The sequence below is a fragment of the Scleropages formosus genome, chromosome 23 (assembly GCF_900964775.1).
Source record: "Scleropages formosus chromosome 23, fSclFor1.1, whole genome shotgun sequence".
Lineage (NCBI taxonomy): Eukaryota > Metazoa > Chordata > Actinopteri > Osteoglossiformes > Osteoglossidae > Scleropages > Scleropages formosus.
Genome location: NC_041828.1, coordinates 4065046 through 4079714, shown reverse-complemented (window position 1 = coordinate 4079714; position 14669 = coordinate 4065046). Strand labels below are relative to the sequence as shown.

General features: G+C 43.6%; 1 protein-coding gene across 1 annotated transcript; it reads right to left on the bottom strand.

Moving 5' to 3' along the window:
* Positions 1 to 1122: 1122 nt before the first annotated feature.
* On the bottom strand, positions 1123 to 8128 carry LOC108938858 (acidic leucine-rich nuclear phosphoprotein 32 family member E-like). The gene is made up of 7 exons (XM_018759822.2): positions 7913 to 8128; positions 4614 to 4763; positions 4293 to 4415; positions 3244 to 3406; positions 3028 to 3146; positions 2887 to 2938; positions 1123 to 2525 (listed from the first exon to the last, which is right to left on the bottom strand). The coding sequence occupies exons 1-7, from the start codon at positions 7964 to 7966 to the stop codon at positions 2437 to 2439; spliced, it is 750 nt and encodes a 249-aa protein (XP_018615338.1). The 5' UTR covers positions 7967 to 8128; the 3' UTR covers positions 1123 to 2436.
* Positions 8129 to 14669: the final 6541 nt, after the last annotated feature.

Genomic DNA, 14669 nt, shown 5'->3' with positions numbered 1-14669 from the left:
TCGGCATGCTTGAGTTAACAGACCAGGGAACTAGGCAACAGTTCAGATGCAACACTATGAGCTACTGGGTATCACTTCTCCTTTTCTTATTTCACTTCACCACCTTTTTCCTCTCCAGCTGTAATAATAGAGCTTGGTCACTGCTTTCTCATGGCTCACATTTTAATAGGTGACTGAGTGACACTTTGGAACGCTGCTTAAGAGATGAGGACAAAGGCAAAGAGGTGTACCAGGTTACCCCCGACCATGGCTGGACAGATATTATTATTATTAATGCTCACACAGCATGATTTCAGCATGTTTTAAAAACAGTTTGGTCATGCTGCTATGATTTGTGAAACAGGCATAGCAGAAGCAGCAAAAAAGTAAATAAGTGGCTGCCGTAAATGATGTGTTGGGTAAAGCCTACATGCGAAGGTGTTGATTGCTGCCAACTCCTAGTCTCTGCGCAGAGGGCCAACAACCTGTCATGCAAAAAAAAAAAAAAAAACTTTGCAGAAAAGCCATTCAGACTACAGTTTTACCAGGAACACAGCTGAAATACTATGATCACCAGTGGGCTGGACCCCTCAGGTACTCAAGTCCTTACTCAGCCAACAGAAATCTCTCTTTAACTGATATCAGAGCCTGTGTGCTGACTTCAGACCACCTGCCTCATTCTCCTGTCTTGCATCCCTTCACTTGCTGCCAGCTGGTCTCCAGTACCTCATATTGTTGCAGGGTGAACAGCGAGGGGCTGTCCAAGTTCATCCCCACCCTGCAGAGCAACCTTGTTACTGGGACGTCCTCTGCCGATCCACTGATAGACACTCCATGGAAACACCCTACCAACATTTCCAACAGTCATGAAAGAACTCCACTTGCTAATGATTCTACAAAGTTTTTTGCGTTTGCTTCTGGCGATGCTCCTTATTGCTTATCCCACTCCACAACACATGAGAAATTACAAAACATGTAATGTAGCCTCAAACACTAATTAACCCAGCAGCACCTGACACTGAAGACCAGACAGATGAACCACACAGGTGAAATGGCTCCATATTTGACTTATGCATCAGGAAACAAGCACCAACACAACAATCTATTAAATTATTTTATTTTAAAGCATTCCCCCCCCCCCAAAAAAAGTGAACAGCACACAACTGCCAAACACAAAACTGTCACAACAGCCAAAAGACAAAAATAAACTAGACACTGAGTGTTACCTGTGTCAAAGTGTCAGCTTCTGACCTGTGCTTAGTAAAACTGACAAAAAATTCCAAGTAAAAAAAAAAAAAAAAATTACACAAAACTCCAATCTGAACACAAAACTATGTACATATTGCCATAAACGAATCAAATGACGATAGCACTCTGTAAAATACCAAAGAAAGAGAAACCTAAACAACTTATAAGCGAAAAGGTTCTTACAGGTCTGATTCTACTTCCATGTGGTTTGTGCCTTGACTGACCATTGAATTCATTATCAATTTTCTAAAAATGACTCAGTGAACATGTATAAAAATGTACTACTTACAGTGAACACACGCTGCATAAGGACAAACTGACCAGCCGTGGTTCTGGAGGTCCAGTGGATCTAATGGATCCGGTCCATTAGAAAGAGATGGTTGGTTTCAGTGCTGGAATGGCTTCCTCCAGGTGTGAAACCTTCACATTTCCAGTATAACTCCTAATAGAAGCCTCAGTCTCCCTAATCTGCCTACCGAACCCGTTCCCAACCCCTACGACGAGTCCATTAGACAGGAAGGGTGTCCATCTACACCAGAGGGGGGGTGTTTGGCGCAAGTCGACTGTCTAGTACAGAAACACGAGGGAGGGGAATAATCGTCGGCATGTAGAAAACAGCGCAAGGTGATCGTCTGGAGGCAGGTTTCGGAGTCGAAAGGGTGATTTCTCCAGCCACGTGCTCCTCCAGGGACTGCCATGCTGCACCTCTCACAGACACAAAAGCCACAGCTCAGCACTGATGCAGACAGTGCGACTAGCCTGAGGTTGTAGGAAAGATGAGGGGGGTAGCTTAGAGCAAAAGAACTGCACCCAGATCTCCATCATCTTCAGAGCTGGACAACCATCAATGCTGTGGAATTTAATGAGCAAACAAGACACACAAAATTACAGTGCCTTTAATCTTCAAAATCATCACACTCAAAATGATCCTGAAAATCCTTCGCACCAGTGAGCCTCCAGTGTGCCGTCTAAAAAGCCAACATCTCCTCCGGGTCACTCCACAGTAGCAACATATTGAGGACGGGGAAATAAATTTGGAATGATGAACAGTCTTTTTTCTTTAAAAAAAAAAAAAAAAAAAAAAATTATTAAAACAAACAACTACAGTGATACCTACAGTATACAAAGGGGTAAAAAAATAAAAAAGATCACACTTTCATGGTTGTTCTACAGCTTAGTTCAGGATCCTGGTCGTCGGGTTGGACAAGTCTAATCATCTTCATCATCATCATCCTCTCTGTCATCCTCAGGATCCCGTTTCCGCTTCACTCCCTGGACACCTCCATCTGCATCCTCTTCTGCAGGACAACAAGGCCACATCAACGACCAAAATGACATCACCTGGATCTGCCACATCTTACACTGCAGTTCAAAGGAAATTTTCCACACCACTAAACACGTCGTAAAGGATGCCAAGCACATTGCTTACATGTGCAACAGAACCAGATCTCCACATATCCTTGTCCTCCATAACCTACTTACATTTAATCGTTTAGCAGACGTTTTTGTCCAAAGCGACGTAAATCTCAGCAAAAGTACAATTTATGCATTACTTTTTTGAATAAATTCTGGTAACGCAGCATAAACCAGTTCTTTGACATTGCAACCAAAAAATTTGGGAAATACAGCATTGCTCTACATTCCACTTCAGAAATGTACCTTCTTCCTCCTCTCCTTCTTCTTCCACATAGTCATCGTCATCTTCTTCATCCTTGAGGAGAACATTAATTTAGGTACTGTATAGCCAATGGCCAGTAGCCCAACATAGCTAAACTCAACAAAGAATCAGTCTTCACTTACTTGGATTTCATCCTTCATCAGGTAAGAGAGCCCAACCTCACCACCTTCTGAGCCCTCTTCATCTCCATCTTCCTCATCATAGTCACCTGTGGCATCAGCTCCTTCGGCATCATCCTCATCTGAGCATAGCAACCATGTTGATTTTGGTACCCAAAGAGCACAGTATACTCCTAAGCTAATGAACAAGAGTACAACTCCACCCATGCCAATGCCCACCTTCGCCATCGTCCTCAGAGTCAGGTGCCTCATTGTCTTCTTGGTCAAAGCCATCCAGGTAGGCGAGCTGGGGAAGGAGTTCAAAAATGCTCTCGCGGTATTCCTCGAGGGTGGTGATCTCACAGTTGAACAGGTCCAAACTCTTCAGGTTCTTCAAGTTTTGCTGCAAGGAGGAACCCTGTTTACCGCCAACTTGCCGAACTTTGATCACGGACGTTGACTTGAGAACACACGTTTCACTTTCCCACGTAAATCAACAGCCCACATTGACTTAAACACAAGGTGGAGTCTTTAACCCAGTGGTGAGCAAACTACGCCCGTTGGGCTGTTTAATCCGGCCCGTCGAATATTTACAAAATTGTCCTGAAGACCGCATTCATTTCGCCTTTTTCCTGGAATACCCTGCGTTTCAGTTGATTCCACTAGATGGTGCTGTTCACCAACAACACTGTTCCCACCGAAATTGAATAAAAGTTCTCTACTTTTTAGGTAATGGGTTTCATGTGTAATTTATATTAGTTCATCGCCCCCATCTGCTACTGGCCCAGCCTGTCTGTCAAATTTTAAAACCCAGTGTGGCACTTGAGTCAAAAAGTTTGCCCAACCCTGCTTTAACCCAATGTAATGAGTATTAAATGGGGCAAAACTACAGTCACCCCATCTCAATTTCCCATCGTTTTTGTTTAAGGGACACATCAAAAGAAAACTGCCTAAATATAAACCAAACACAGGGTCAGAAGAAAGGAGCCGAAGGAGCAGAAATTACACGTAAAGCAAGGTACACATTTCAGTGTATAGTGGGGATTCCTTCCAAAAAAAAATTTTCAGATTTGAGCTGTTTGACCAAGTCAGTGACACAATGAGGGGGAAAATTTTTTTTTTAAAAATTTGTAAAAATGCTTTATACAATAGTTAAACATTTCCTTTTTATGTTTGTTTAATCATGTATAGCCCTATTTTGAACAATTTTCTTTTCAGTTTGTAATGGTGCTGTGTACAACATAGCAATACTAACTAGGAAAAGTGAACCCAGGAGACCACCTACTCACCAAGGCTTCCACCATGCTCAGGTCCTTGATTTTGTTCCCACTCAGGTTCAGGTAGGTCAGGTTGGGACACTTCTCCGACAGAGTCTCCAGGCCGCCTGAAATGCTGTTGTCACTGAGCTCCAACTGACAAAAGAAGAAGCTTAATACTGAGAATTGAGAGACCCAAATATTCAGCTATGCAAACAGGATAAATGGTTTATGTAAAGTTATTTACGTAGATGAAGAAAAGGCTCCTCTAGGCAAACAAAATGACAAGTAAGCCCGTAGCCCTGGCTATGGAGCCCCGATGGGAAGGCATGCCCTCAATAACGGCGACTCTACCTTGCGTAGCTTGGGCAGCGATGGCATCTTGGCCAGGGATGTCAAGCCCACATTGACCATGCTGAGGAACTCCAGCACCTTGAAGTTGTCCGTCAATCCCTCCACCTCTCCATCGCTGGACCGGCAGTTGTCCACCACCAACTCCACCACCTGCAGGAGGAAGGAGGCCACGCTGGGCATCATCATGAGGATGACAGTATGCCCACTGAGGGCTTTAGAAACAAAGTGAAGCAGAGGCAATTAACTGCACAATTACAAACCACAAATATCAGTCACACTTTAGTTCAAAAGACATTCAAGGATTCCTTGGGCAAATAACAGCTGGGAGTTATCAATAAAGAACCAAACCCTTAAGTATAGTAATATGATAAAGCATGCAGAACACCCAACTGACATATCTTAACACATACACTAGGTCCTCACTCTACAAAAGCTAGAGTGTGGCACCTTGATTATACTACTTCAGTTACCCATTTTCTCGTCTGTACTAAAATGATTGCAACCCGCATTCACCTACCGAGCCAACAGACAACAGTAATAAGCACACAAACCTGTAGGACCTCTAATTTACCTCACTTCCGCAACGTTTGCTCATGCGATTTGTCAGTATCAGGGATTAATGAGGTGAGGAAGGCTGCAAAATTCAGTTTGTGGATACCATGTATTTCTAGTCTTATTTTAATGTATGTTGATATTAACAAAAATAATCCGAATACATCCGACACAGTTTCCTTATTGTAGTATATCAGATTTTTGACAGAATTCAATGAACTAAATGTAACTCAATCCTTAATCTGTATTAAGCCTTTATTGATTGTGTCTATTTTAATACGGAAAGTAACTTTGTTTAAAATAGGAAGACTAAAATGAGTCCACTATGGAGAAGTAGTAAATGTTATTCAACTTTGATTCTGATGGGAACTGGCATTTTACATGCTGCTCTACAATTAAGTGCAAATCTGTGGTTATCAGGAGATTTGTGGGGGGCTAATGAGTGGGGGTGCAGTGCACATATCAGCATTGTCTCCATGGCAGCTGTTGCCATGGGCTAAAGATTATGGTGGAATCTACTTCCTTCCTGATTCAGGCTGCCTTGATAGCCAGAATGTGGCCCATGTTGTACCCTTGTAAGTGTGTGGGGATGGGAGGCTGGGGGTTCGAGTGGAGACATGTCTAGGAAGCCACAGCCACGCACTGACCCAGATGAGCAGATACACTGACAGCAGCTGATTCACATTTGGAGACACAACACTAGACATGCTGGTCTTTGTATTTATCTGAACGTAGTTAAGGAGCAGCAGAGGGAATGGGGAGAGCCTGCAAAGTTTTAGGTTGTGTGCGAATCAACACAGACAGCAGACAAACTAACCTAACAGTCTCTCTCACCGTTCAGATAAGACCCCAGTTTGGCAACATACCACGAGAATGGTAGAGGCACACCTTCCGCAGGTGGCACGCGAAGCCAAGCCAGTTATACAGGCTCCAAAAAAAATAAAACGGCACCGACATGGCTGCGCGCAGCACCACTCCCCAGTCCTGAAGGAACGCGCCATTTGCGCATCGCCACCTACACGCGTTCCCATGGGTTTCGCATCTCTTCCTCCGTTTGATGCACAGTCACGATGCCGGAACCGTTTCGGAAAAAGTCTTGCTGTCAGTTGGGTTGCTGATCTCACATGCGCCCTGGGTTGAGGGTCATAAGGGAACGGACACTGTCAGGGGTTCATTACCCCCAACGGCTTGAAACACATGAAAAACAGCTCTGTCCCCCCCCCCCCCCAAGACAGATAGATACTCAGTGGTCAGTCTGACCAGTTAACCTGCCAACCGTGGGACAGTCAAGAGGGGTGGGTGTCACTGTCCACCAAGACGGGTACTTACCTGTGTTCATCTCCATGCTCCTGAGGGAAGTGTAATGTGGCGAAATGGGGTATTTTGTGGGAAAAGTGACGCCCCTGACCTGACAACCGGTCCGTATCACTGCGCGAATTCGTCCAGCTGATCGAACTTCACTTGGTCCTTCACGCGAACTGCGCCGCAAAGTCTCGAAACCCGCTAAAGTAAAGTCGCCATAAGCTCGGATTCCGCAGCTTGCCACGCGCTTACAACTGAACCCCTTCAAAGCTGAAAAGGACAGATCGACGTCGCGCACGAGGACATTGGATCGGAGGGAAAAGAGCGCGCGGCGCGAGGACGACGACGCGCACGAGAGCGAGGGGCTGCTGAGCCCGACGGCGCCGGGGGGGGGGGGGAGAAGGGTGGGTAGCCTGAGTTCCATCGCCATCTGCCACAGTCCCGCGGTTCATAACACACAGCGAACGCGGTCCGTCGTTACATAACGACACAAGACAAAACCACTACACCGCAACAACTAGCGGCTCCATTTTTATTCATACTACCACAGCCGAGAACCACCGTGGTGGAAGGAGCTGGAGGGAACCTCAGTCAGCCTAGATTTTACTAAGATGTCGACATCAGTTAATGAGGGCTCGCTGTGCCCCTCTACTACAGCAGTACATCATGGTACATTTGGTAAAACACGACCCCGGCTTAATACTCCACCGCGATCGGGAAATGTCCGCTGAAGCGGAGACTGGGCGGTACGAAGGAAACTTCAGGTCACTTCACACCTGCCCTCGCCCTGCCTCACATGATCTTCATCATAAATCATCTTCATTATCTCATTCGGAGGGAAGACGACAGATATGTGTCTGTAGTGTAAAAAATAAGACTGAGAACCACGATGGAAGTTTCCCTCGCTACTTGCCGAAGGTGACAAAATACTGACCGAACTGAAGTCCTGAGGCTGAGGTAAAATTGTGCTGAATTAAATCATGGAACACCACACCTAAACCAGACTATTTGCTGTAAATTAAAAAAAAAAAAAAAAAACATTTTAAGCACGATCCAGTAACTAGAGTGTACATATACTAAAACTTGTTTCCGTTCCATCCGTGACAACATACATGATACAAATACCACGTGGAGCAGTTATGTGACAGCAAAAAAATCTATATTACGCACTAATCGACCAGCAACTCCAAGTTTACGGTTTTAGAAAAGAAAAAAAATACAACTTTTTTTCTTCCTTTTTTTTTTTTTTTTTTTTTTTTTTTTTACTGGAGTCACATTCCTCACAGCTCGCTCGTGCTCAAGCTCGACTGGACCGGACCGGCGCACCGACAACTCCTCGAACACCTCTCACCCCCCCGCCCCTCGCAGGCTCGCGAGCTAGCCGCCTCCTCGCGCCTCGTCAAAGATAAATAAATAAATGCCAATAATAATGCTTGCATACTGACCTCCTCTGGAGTCCTGTTCCTGAGTTCCAAACTGATTCTCTTTTTCATCTCCATTCCGAAAGATAAGTTAAAAAATAAAGTCTAAAAACACCTGAGACGCCACTTAAAATACTTAAAAAACTGAAGCGCTCGAGCACACCGCTTAGCTTTCTTCAATGGCTGATGACCGCTAACTGATCCTCCATGATACCTCACACCAACCCCCTTCTTTTAGAGCCCGCCCTTCTGAAAACGTGATTGGTCTATTTCCATTATTTGAATGTTAACTGGAGAGATTTAATGCCAGTCAAATAGGTTGTATCGCACAGAATAATACATAGAAACTCGCGTTCCAATTGGCTACAGTCATGCGCGCAGCCCACTCCGATTTGTTACTAACCATGTCAATTCGCAATTTTTAAACCTATAGTCCCGCCTACTCCTTGTTTTTATTGGTACCTGTAGTTACGAGCTGTAGTTCACGTGGAGCCCGCTTAGTCTTTCCCGTTATACAATGTCCACGATGGAGGGCCGAGGATGTGAGGTCAAACACGTTACTACCTATGTAGGACAGCTGTGTTTCAAGTCACGACGGATAAAGGATTGTTACATTCTTGTCCTTATTATTTTCAACACTCAAGAGACTAAAGACTGAAGAGGTCCGTCGCTTGACGTATTTGCTGTGTGACCGTTAAAGTGACACAAAATGGCGGCCCCGTTCCGAGCGGTTGCACGAGGCTTACGCAAAAGTGCCCATGGCAGGACAAAGTCCCCGGCCTAAAAACTTTGCGGAAAAAGATATACAGTTTTAAAGTACGTCAACAGTGCTACAGTCTTCTCGCAGTACAGTTTATTTCCCTAAAATCACTGTATAACTTGAAAACTGCACTCAAATCCATGGTTACAATACTGTTTTCACGTCACGTGTTACGTGTGTGAATTAAGTATAAATAATATGGATCACCTAAAAAGAACAACATAATAATACATTATAGCAGTGTTGACCGTTAAGGACTAAATCTTATGACTGCGGTATGTATTTGGGCATCGATATTAAAATATTACGGCACAGAACACCGGTCGTGGCAAATAAGTGTAATACCCAAAATGGCCACTAGTTGGGGTAAGTGTTCAACAAAGTAGATTCTTTAAATATTTACAATATAAACTGTGATTTACCTTCTCTGGACGTAATTAATAATGTTGCTTTAATGACTTTCTGTTTTCACTACACACTTGCCTATTTCACGTTGTAATATTTTGCTGTATAACATTGGTTTAACTTTTAAACGTGTTCATGTCTAGTCAGATGGGGACATACTTCAGTTTTCTAAGTTATCTTCAGTCAGAAAAGTCCCTTTGATATAACCTTTAAGGTATGAAATAAAGTTCTGTAAATATACAATATTTGTAATCATTGTTTCACTTCAGAAAGGAAAATAGAAAATGTTGAAATACTGATCTACTTGATATGTTTTAGTGTAATTTCAGTATTGCTATTACAGTTAATAAAACAGGAGTATAAGGGGATTTCTGTCCTGTTAGATGAAGGTGCATGAGTGTAGGACAAAATCACCCTGGGACAAAACCCCCGTAGGACAATACCCCCTCAAGACAAATAATTAACAAAATTTTTATTTTTTAAATCAGCCAGGATATTTTTTACATAAACTGAACATATATTAAATTAAATTAAATTAAGTAACAGTAATAAGTGAGTAGCACTGCTTTCTCACAAGGGGGTTTTGTCCTTTTTGTCCTACACTTCACAGCGCCTGGGTGGTGTGAGAGGGCAGGGTCCAGGCAAAACCCCCAGGACAAAACCCCTCTTTTGAAACACAAAGTAGGACCAAATCCAATTTGCTGAATTGTAAAGTAGGAAAAAAAAAAACCTTCTTAATTACATTTTAAAAAGTAACAAAAGCTCCAGTTTTTTTCTGAGGGCAAATCGGGTGCGTATATAGAGTGTCGGACAAAACTCCCTAGGACAATACCCCCTCAGGACAAATAATTAACAAATTTTTATTTTGGAAATCAGCCAGGATATTTTTTACATTAATAGAACATATATTAAATTAAATTAAATTAAATTAAATAACAGTAATAAGTGAGTAGCACTGCTTTCTCACAAGGGGGTTTTGTCCTTTTTGTCCTACACTTCACAGCGCCTGGGTGGTGTGAGAGGGCAGGGTCCAGACAAAACCCCCAGGACAAAACCCCTCTTTTGAAACACAAAGTAGGACCAAATCCAATTTGCTGAATTGTAAAGTAGGAAAAAAAAAACCTTCTTAATTACATTTTAAAAAGTAACAAAAGCTCCAGTTTTTTTCTGAGGGCAAATCGGGTGCGTATATAGAGTGTCGGACAAAACTCCCTAGGACAATACCCCCTCAGGACAAATAATTAACAAATTTTTATTTTGGAAATCAGCCAGGATATTTTTTACATTAATAGAACATATATTAAATTAAATTAAATTAAATTAAATTAAATAACAGTAATAAGTGAGTAGCACTGCTTTCTCACAAGGGGGTTTTGTCCTTTTTGTCCTACACTTCACAGCGCCTGGGTGGTGTGAGAGGGCAGGGTCCAGACAAAACCCCCAGGACAAAACCCCTCTTTTGAAACACAAAGTGGGGCAAAACCCCCCTTTTGGAAACGCAAAGTAGGACCAAATCCACTCTGCTGAAGTGTAAAGTAGGAAAAAAACCTTCTTAATTACATTTTAAAAAGTAACAAAAGCTCCTGTTTTTTTCTGAAGGCAAATCGGGTGTGTATATAGAGTGTTGGACAAAACTCCCTAGGACAATACCCCCTCAGGACAAATAATTAACAAAATTTTTATTCTTTTGATTATTTGTAGTTTATGAACATTTCACTTACTGCTGTCTCGTTATATAACAAATTTGATATTTTACAATTCAGAGAAGTGTTCATAACTACAAATAATCAGAAGAATAAAAATGTCATTAGTTACTTGTCCTAAGGGGTTTTGTCTGCACCCAGATGGGTGATCCAGTGTAAGTAGTGTATCTAGCAGTGTAAGTCACCTTAGTGAATAAGGTGTGTGGGCTGATAACACTACACAGGGTTCATTGTAAGTCGCTTTGGACAAAAGTGTCTGCTAAATAAATAAATAAATGTAAATGACTAACTAATAGTAATATTTTTTATTATTACTGCGTAGACTGCTTTACTGAGAATGGCCACTAGAGGGTGGAATAATTCAATAAATAGTACAAGAAAGTTGCATTAAAACTACCTTTTCGTTTAAGTACTCTTTCCCATCTTGAAACAGTGTACAGTATATAGAAGGAATGTAGGAAAAACTTTTGTCATGGATTGTCCGAAACCAGTCTGTTTTCAAACTATTGTCATTCTGCCGGATTCAGTTACAGCCATTGTCTACTAAACCTGTGTTTTGCATCAGAGTTCACAGAGAAGGTGCAAAGCTGCCTTTGTTCCGGTGACTATTTGGATGGCACCCCAGACGTTTACCCCCTACCTGATATTGTCATTCTCCTCCCTGACCCCATTATCTGCTCATGCAGATGAAAGCAAACAGAAAACATCAATTTACTAATTTTAATGCTAAACTATTGCAAAGGCCCAGTGAAAGAAGTTTTCACAGATGACAAAATTGTTTTCCTATCAAAAAGCAAATGAACTGATCTGCCTTGTGTCCTGCCACAGTGCTAAGAAACACTTTTTAAAATATTTTCTTCTACTGTATGTTTATCCAGCGGGTTTGGCCGGGGCCTCCTCTCTGGTGGGTCTGAGGTTCGAGTCCTGCTTGGGGTGCCTTGCGATGCACTGGCGTCCCGTCCTGGGTGTGTCCCCACCCCCTCCAGCCTTGTGCCCTGTGTCGCCGCGACCCCGCTTGCGACCAGCGATTTCAGACGGTGTGTGTGTATATTCGTCATTGCTACAGAATGACTTATGTTTGATTACATTTGCATTATTTACTTTGACAACATGATTGTATTACTTCTAAGAACCTTCTTGACAAAAATGGGTTTATTAGCAATCAAATGCATAGTTTTATAGATGCAGGGTGTGAAATTTCTTGTTAGTTTTCCAGGGCTTCAAGACAGACCTCTGAACATCTTCATAATGTATTTTTTCAGCTGCCCTTGGGGAAGCAAAGGGTTTGAGGCTTTTCTCTCTTTGTTAACAAGTGTGATTGATTTGATTTTGACTCACCGATCCCTTTCCAAACATTGCAGGCCACTCCTCACCTCCCCCAGTCTCCCACTCACTGAAGGACAGAGTCCAGCGGGAAGCGGCTCCTCGCCCCCTCATGTCAGCACTCCTTCCTGCCCTTGAGACACCTCCCATATAAGGCAATGGTGTGATGGGCCTACTATTGGAGTGTTTTGGGTTGCAGGAAACTTCCCTGCTGGTGTCCTCTGTTCCTACTGAGGTGAGAACCACCATACCCCACTAACCAGTCCCAAGCGCCGCAGTGTGGCCACCCGGGGTCCAGAGAAAACCCCCTTGGACAAAACCCCCTCCTTTGAAGCACAAAGTAGGACAAAACCTTCTTCATTAAATGAAAAATTACAAAAGCCCCTCTTTTTGCACTTTAATGCCATTATAATTGGAAGAAAAAATATAAAATAAGTAATTTAATACTGAAGTAACCCTAGAAAATATTACAGTCTTTCCAAAAGAGATGGCCCTTCGAGACCCTTCTTGACTGTTGAGAGGGATTCAGCAGTTCTGAGTGACAGAGGGAGATCATTCCACAACAATGAAGACTAAACCAATAACTTTAAGAGTTGTGATTTTTGACCTCTTGTGCTTGGGACCACTCATTGTCCAGAGGTGGAGAAGTGTAGAAGCATAACCAGTGATCAGGTCCTTCAGATACTTGTAAGTCATAAGCAGAGTCTTGAATCTGATGCAGACAGGGAACCAATAGAGAGAGACAAGGAAGGTGATACATGGCACCACCTTGGCAGGTCAAACTCAACTCCTGAAGCAGCATTCCTTATCAAGGGGAGAAGTTTGATGGCAGGGGCCAGAAGACCAGACAGGAGAGAGTTGCAGTAGTTCAGGATGGATATCACCATGGCCTGGACCAGGAGTTCCATAAAGTTTATTGTGAGGTAAGGGCATATCCAGCGGATGTCATGCAGGATGAATCTGCAGGTCCAGCTTATGGCATCAGTGTTGATGCTAAAGCATAAGTGTGAGCTGATCCTTAGCTTTGGGCTCTTAACCGATGAAGCAGTGACTATGAGCTTTACACACGTTCATGCTGACAAGTTCATGGTGTTCACTGCATCAAAGAGTACAATGTGTTAGAATGAACAAACGCCTTCTTCCACGTGTCTTGCCTGTATCGTGGTGACTCTGACGAATAGTGGTAGTGACTGGTGAAAAATGTTTGTCGGGTTTTTCACCAACAGCTCCATTCCTGTTGGATTATTATTTTATGTACCAAGTGCATGTGATTCATTCTACATCCCTGGGAACTTCCGCCTGGTGCCAGGTCTCTCCTTCCTCTTCTTATCCCCAAGCATGTCGCCAGCACTTAAGCGTCAGAGCCCCCCACCCACAGCTCCGACCCCGACCTTCTGCCGGCCTTGGATTTAAGCTGATCCAGATGTGGACTACAGGCCACGTGGTCCATGTTTAGAAACCCCAGCATCAGCACTCTGGGAAAACGGGGACGAGCTCCTGCTGGCTGCCCCGATGAGAGGAGATGGCTGTCCCTGAAAGGTGCATGCTGGGAAAAGGGAGTTAGCGTTATTCTGTGCGTGAGCAGGGTGGTGGGAAAATCAGACAGAGTCTCTCAGTGTCCAAGGGTCCCATACACTGACTAAGTCGTTAGCTGTACATAGTCCTACAAAAGTAATTTAGCTATAAACAAATCCCACAAATAGCAAATCTGCAAAGCATCTTAAGCCCCCTTTTTTTTTTCCCCCTTCACAGCACTCATAAATTTAAAGTGAGTTATCCAGATGTTGTATATTCACACTTTTTTCACTTTGCAAGTCTTGAACATGGGTTTTTGTAGCATGCTCTCGAGACAAACTAAGCTCCGTTTAAAATGAATTTTTGTGATTTTTATATACTCGTGTGTCTTATGGCAGGGGCACAGTTATGATTATAACCCTGGATCCTTTAAAGAAAGGGGTAATTCTGTGCTGTGATGCCCATGGGGGCTGCTGGTTAAACATAGCAATTGTACAGTTTTATGGCCTGTCACAGCTCTCAGCAGCACAGCTCCCACATCAGTGACACTGGGAGCTGTGGGAGCCCAGCTCACTTTGTGCCTACAAGACCCCAGGAGAACACTGGAGCCTGGCACACCAGTGAAATATTTACATTTATTTATTTAGCAGACGGGGGTGCGGTGGCGCAGTGGGTTGGGCCGCAGTCCTGCTCTCCGGTGGGTCTGGGGTTCGAGTCCCGCTTGGGGTGCCTTGTGACGGACTGGCGTCCCGTCCTGGGTGTGTCCCCTTCCCCTCCGGCCTTACGCCCTGTGTTGCCGGGTAGGCTCCGGTTCCCCGTGACCCCGTCAGGGACAAGCGGTTCTGAAAATGTGTGTGTGTGTGTATTTAGCAGACACTTTTCACCAAAGCAACTTCCATGAACTCTATATAGTGTTGTCAGCCTACAAACCTTATTCACCACAGTGACTTACACTGCTAGACACACTACTTACAATGGGTCACTCATGCATATATCAGTGGAACACACTCTCTCTGTCACTCACACACGATGGGGGAACCTGAACAGCATGTCTTTGGTCTGTGGGAGGGAACGA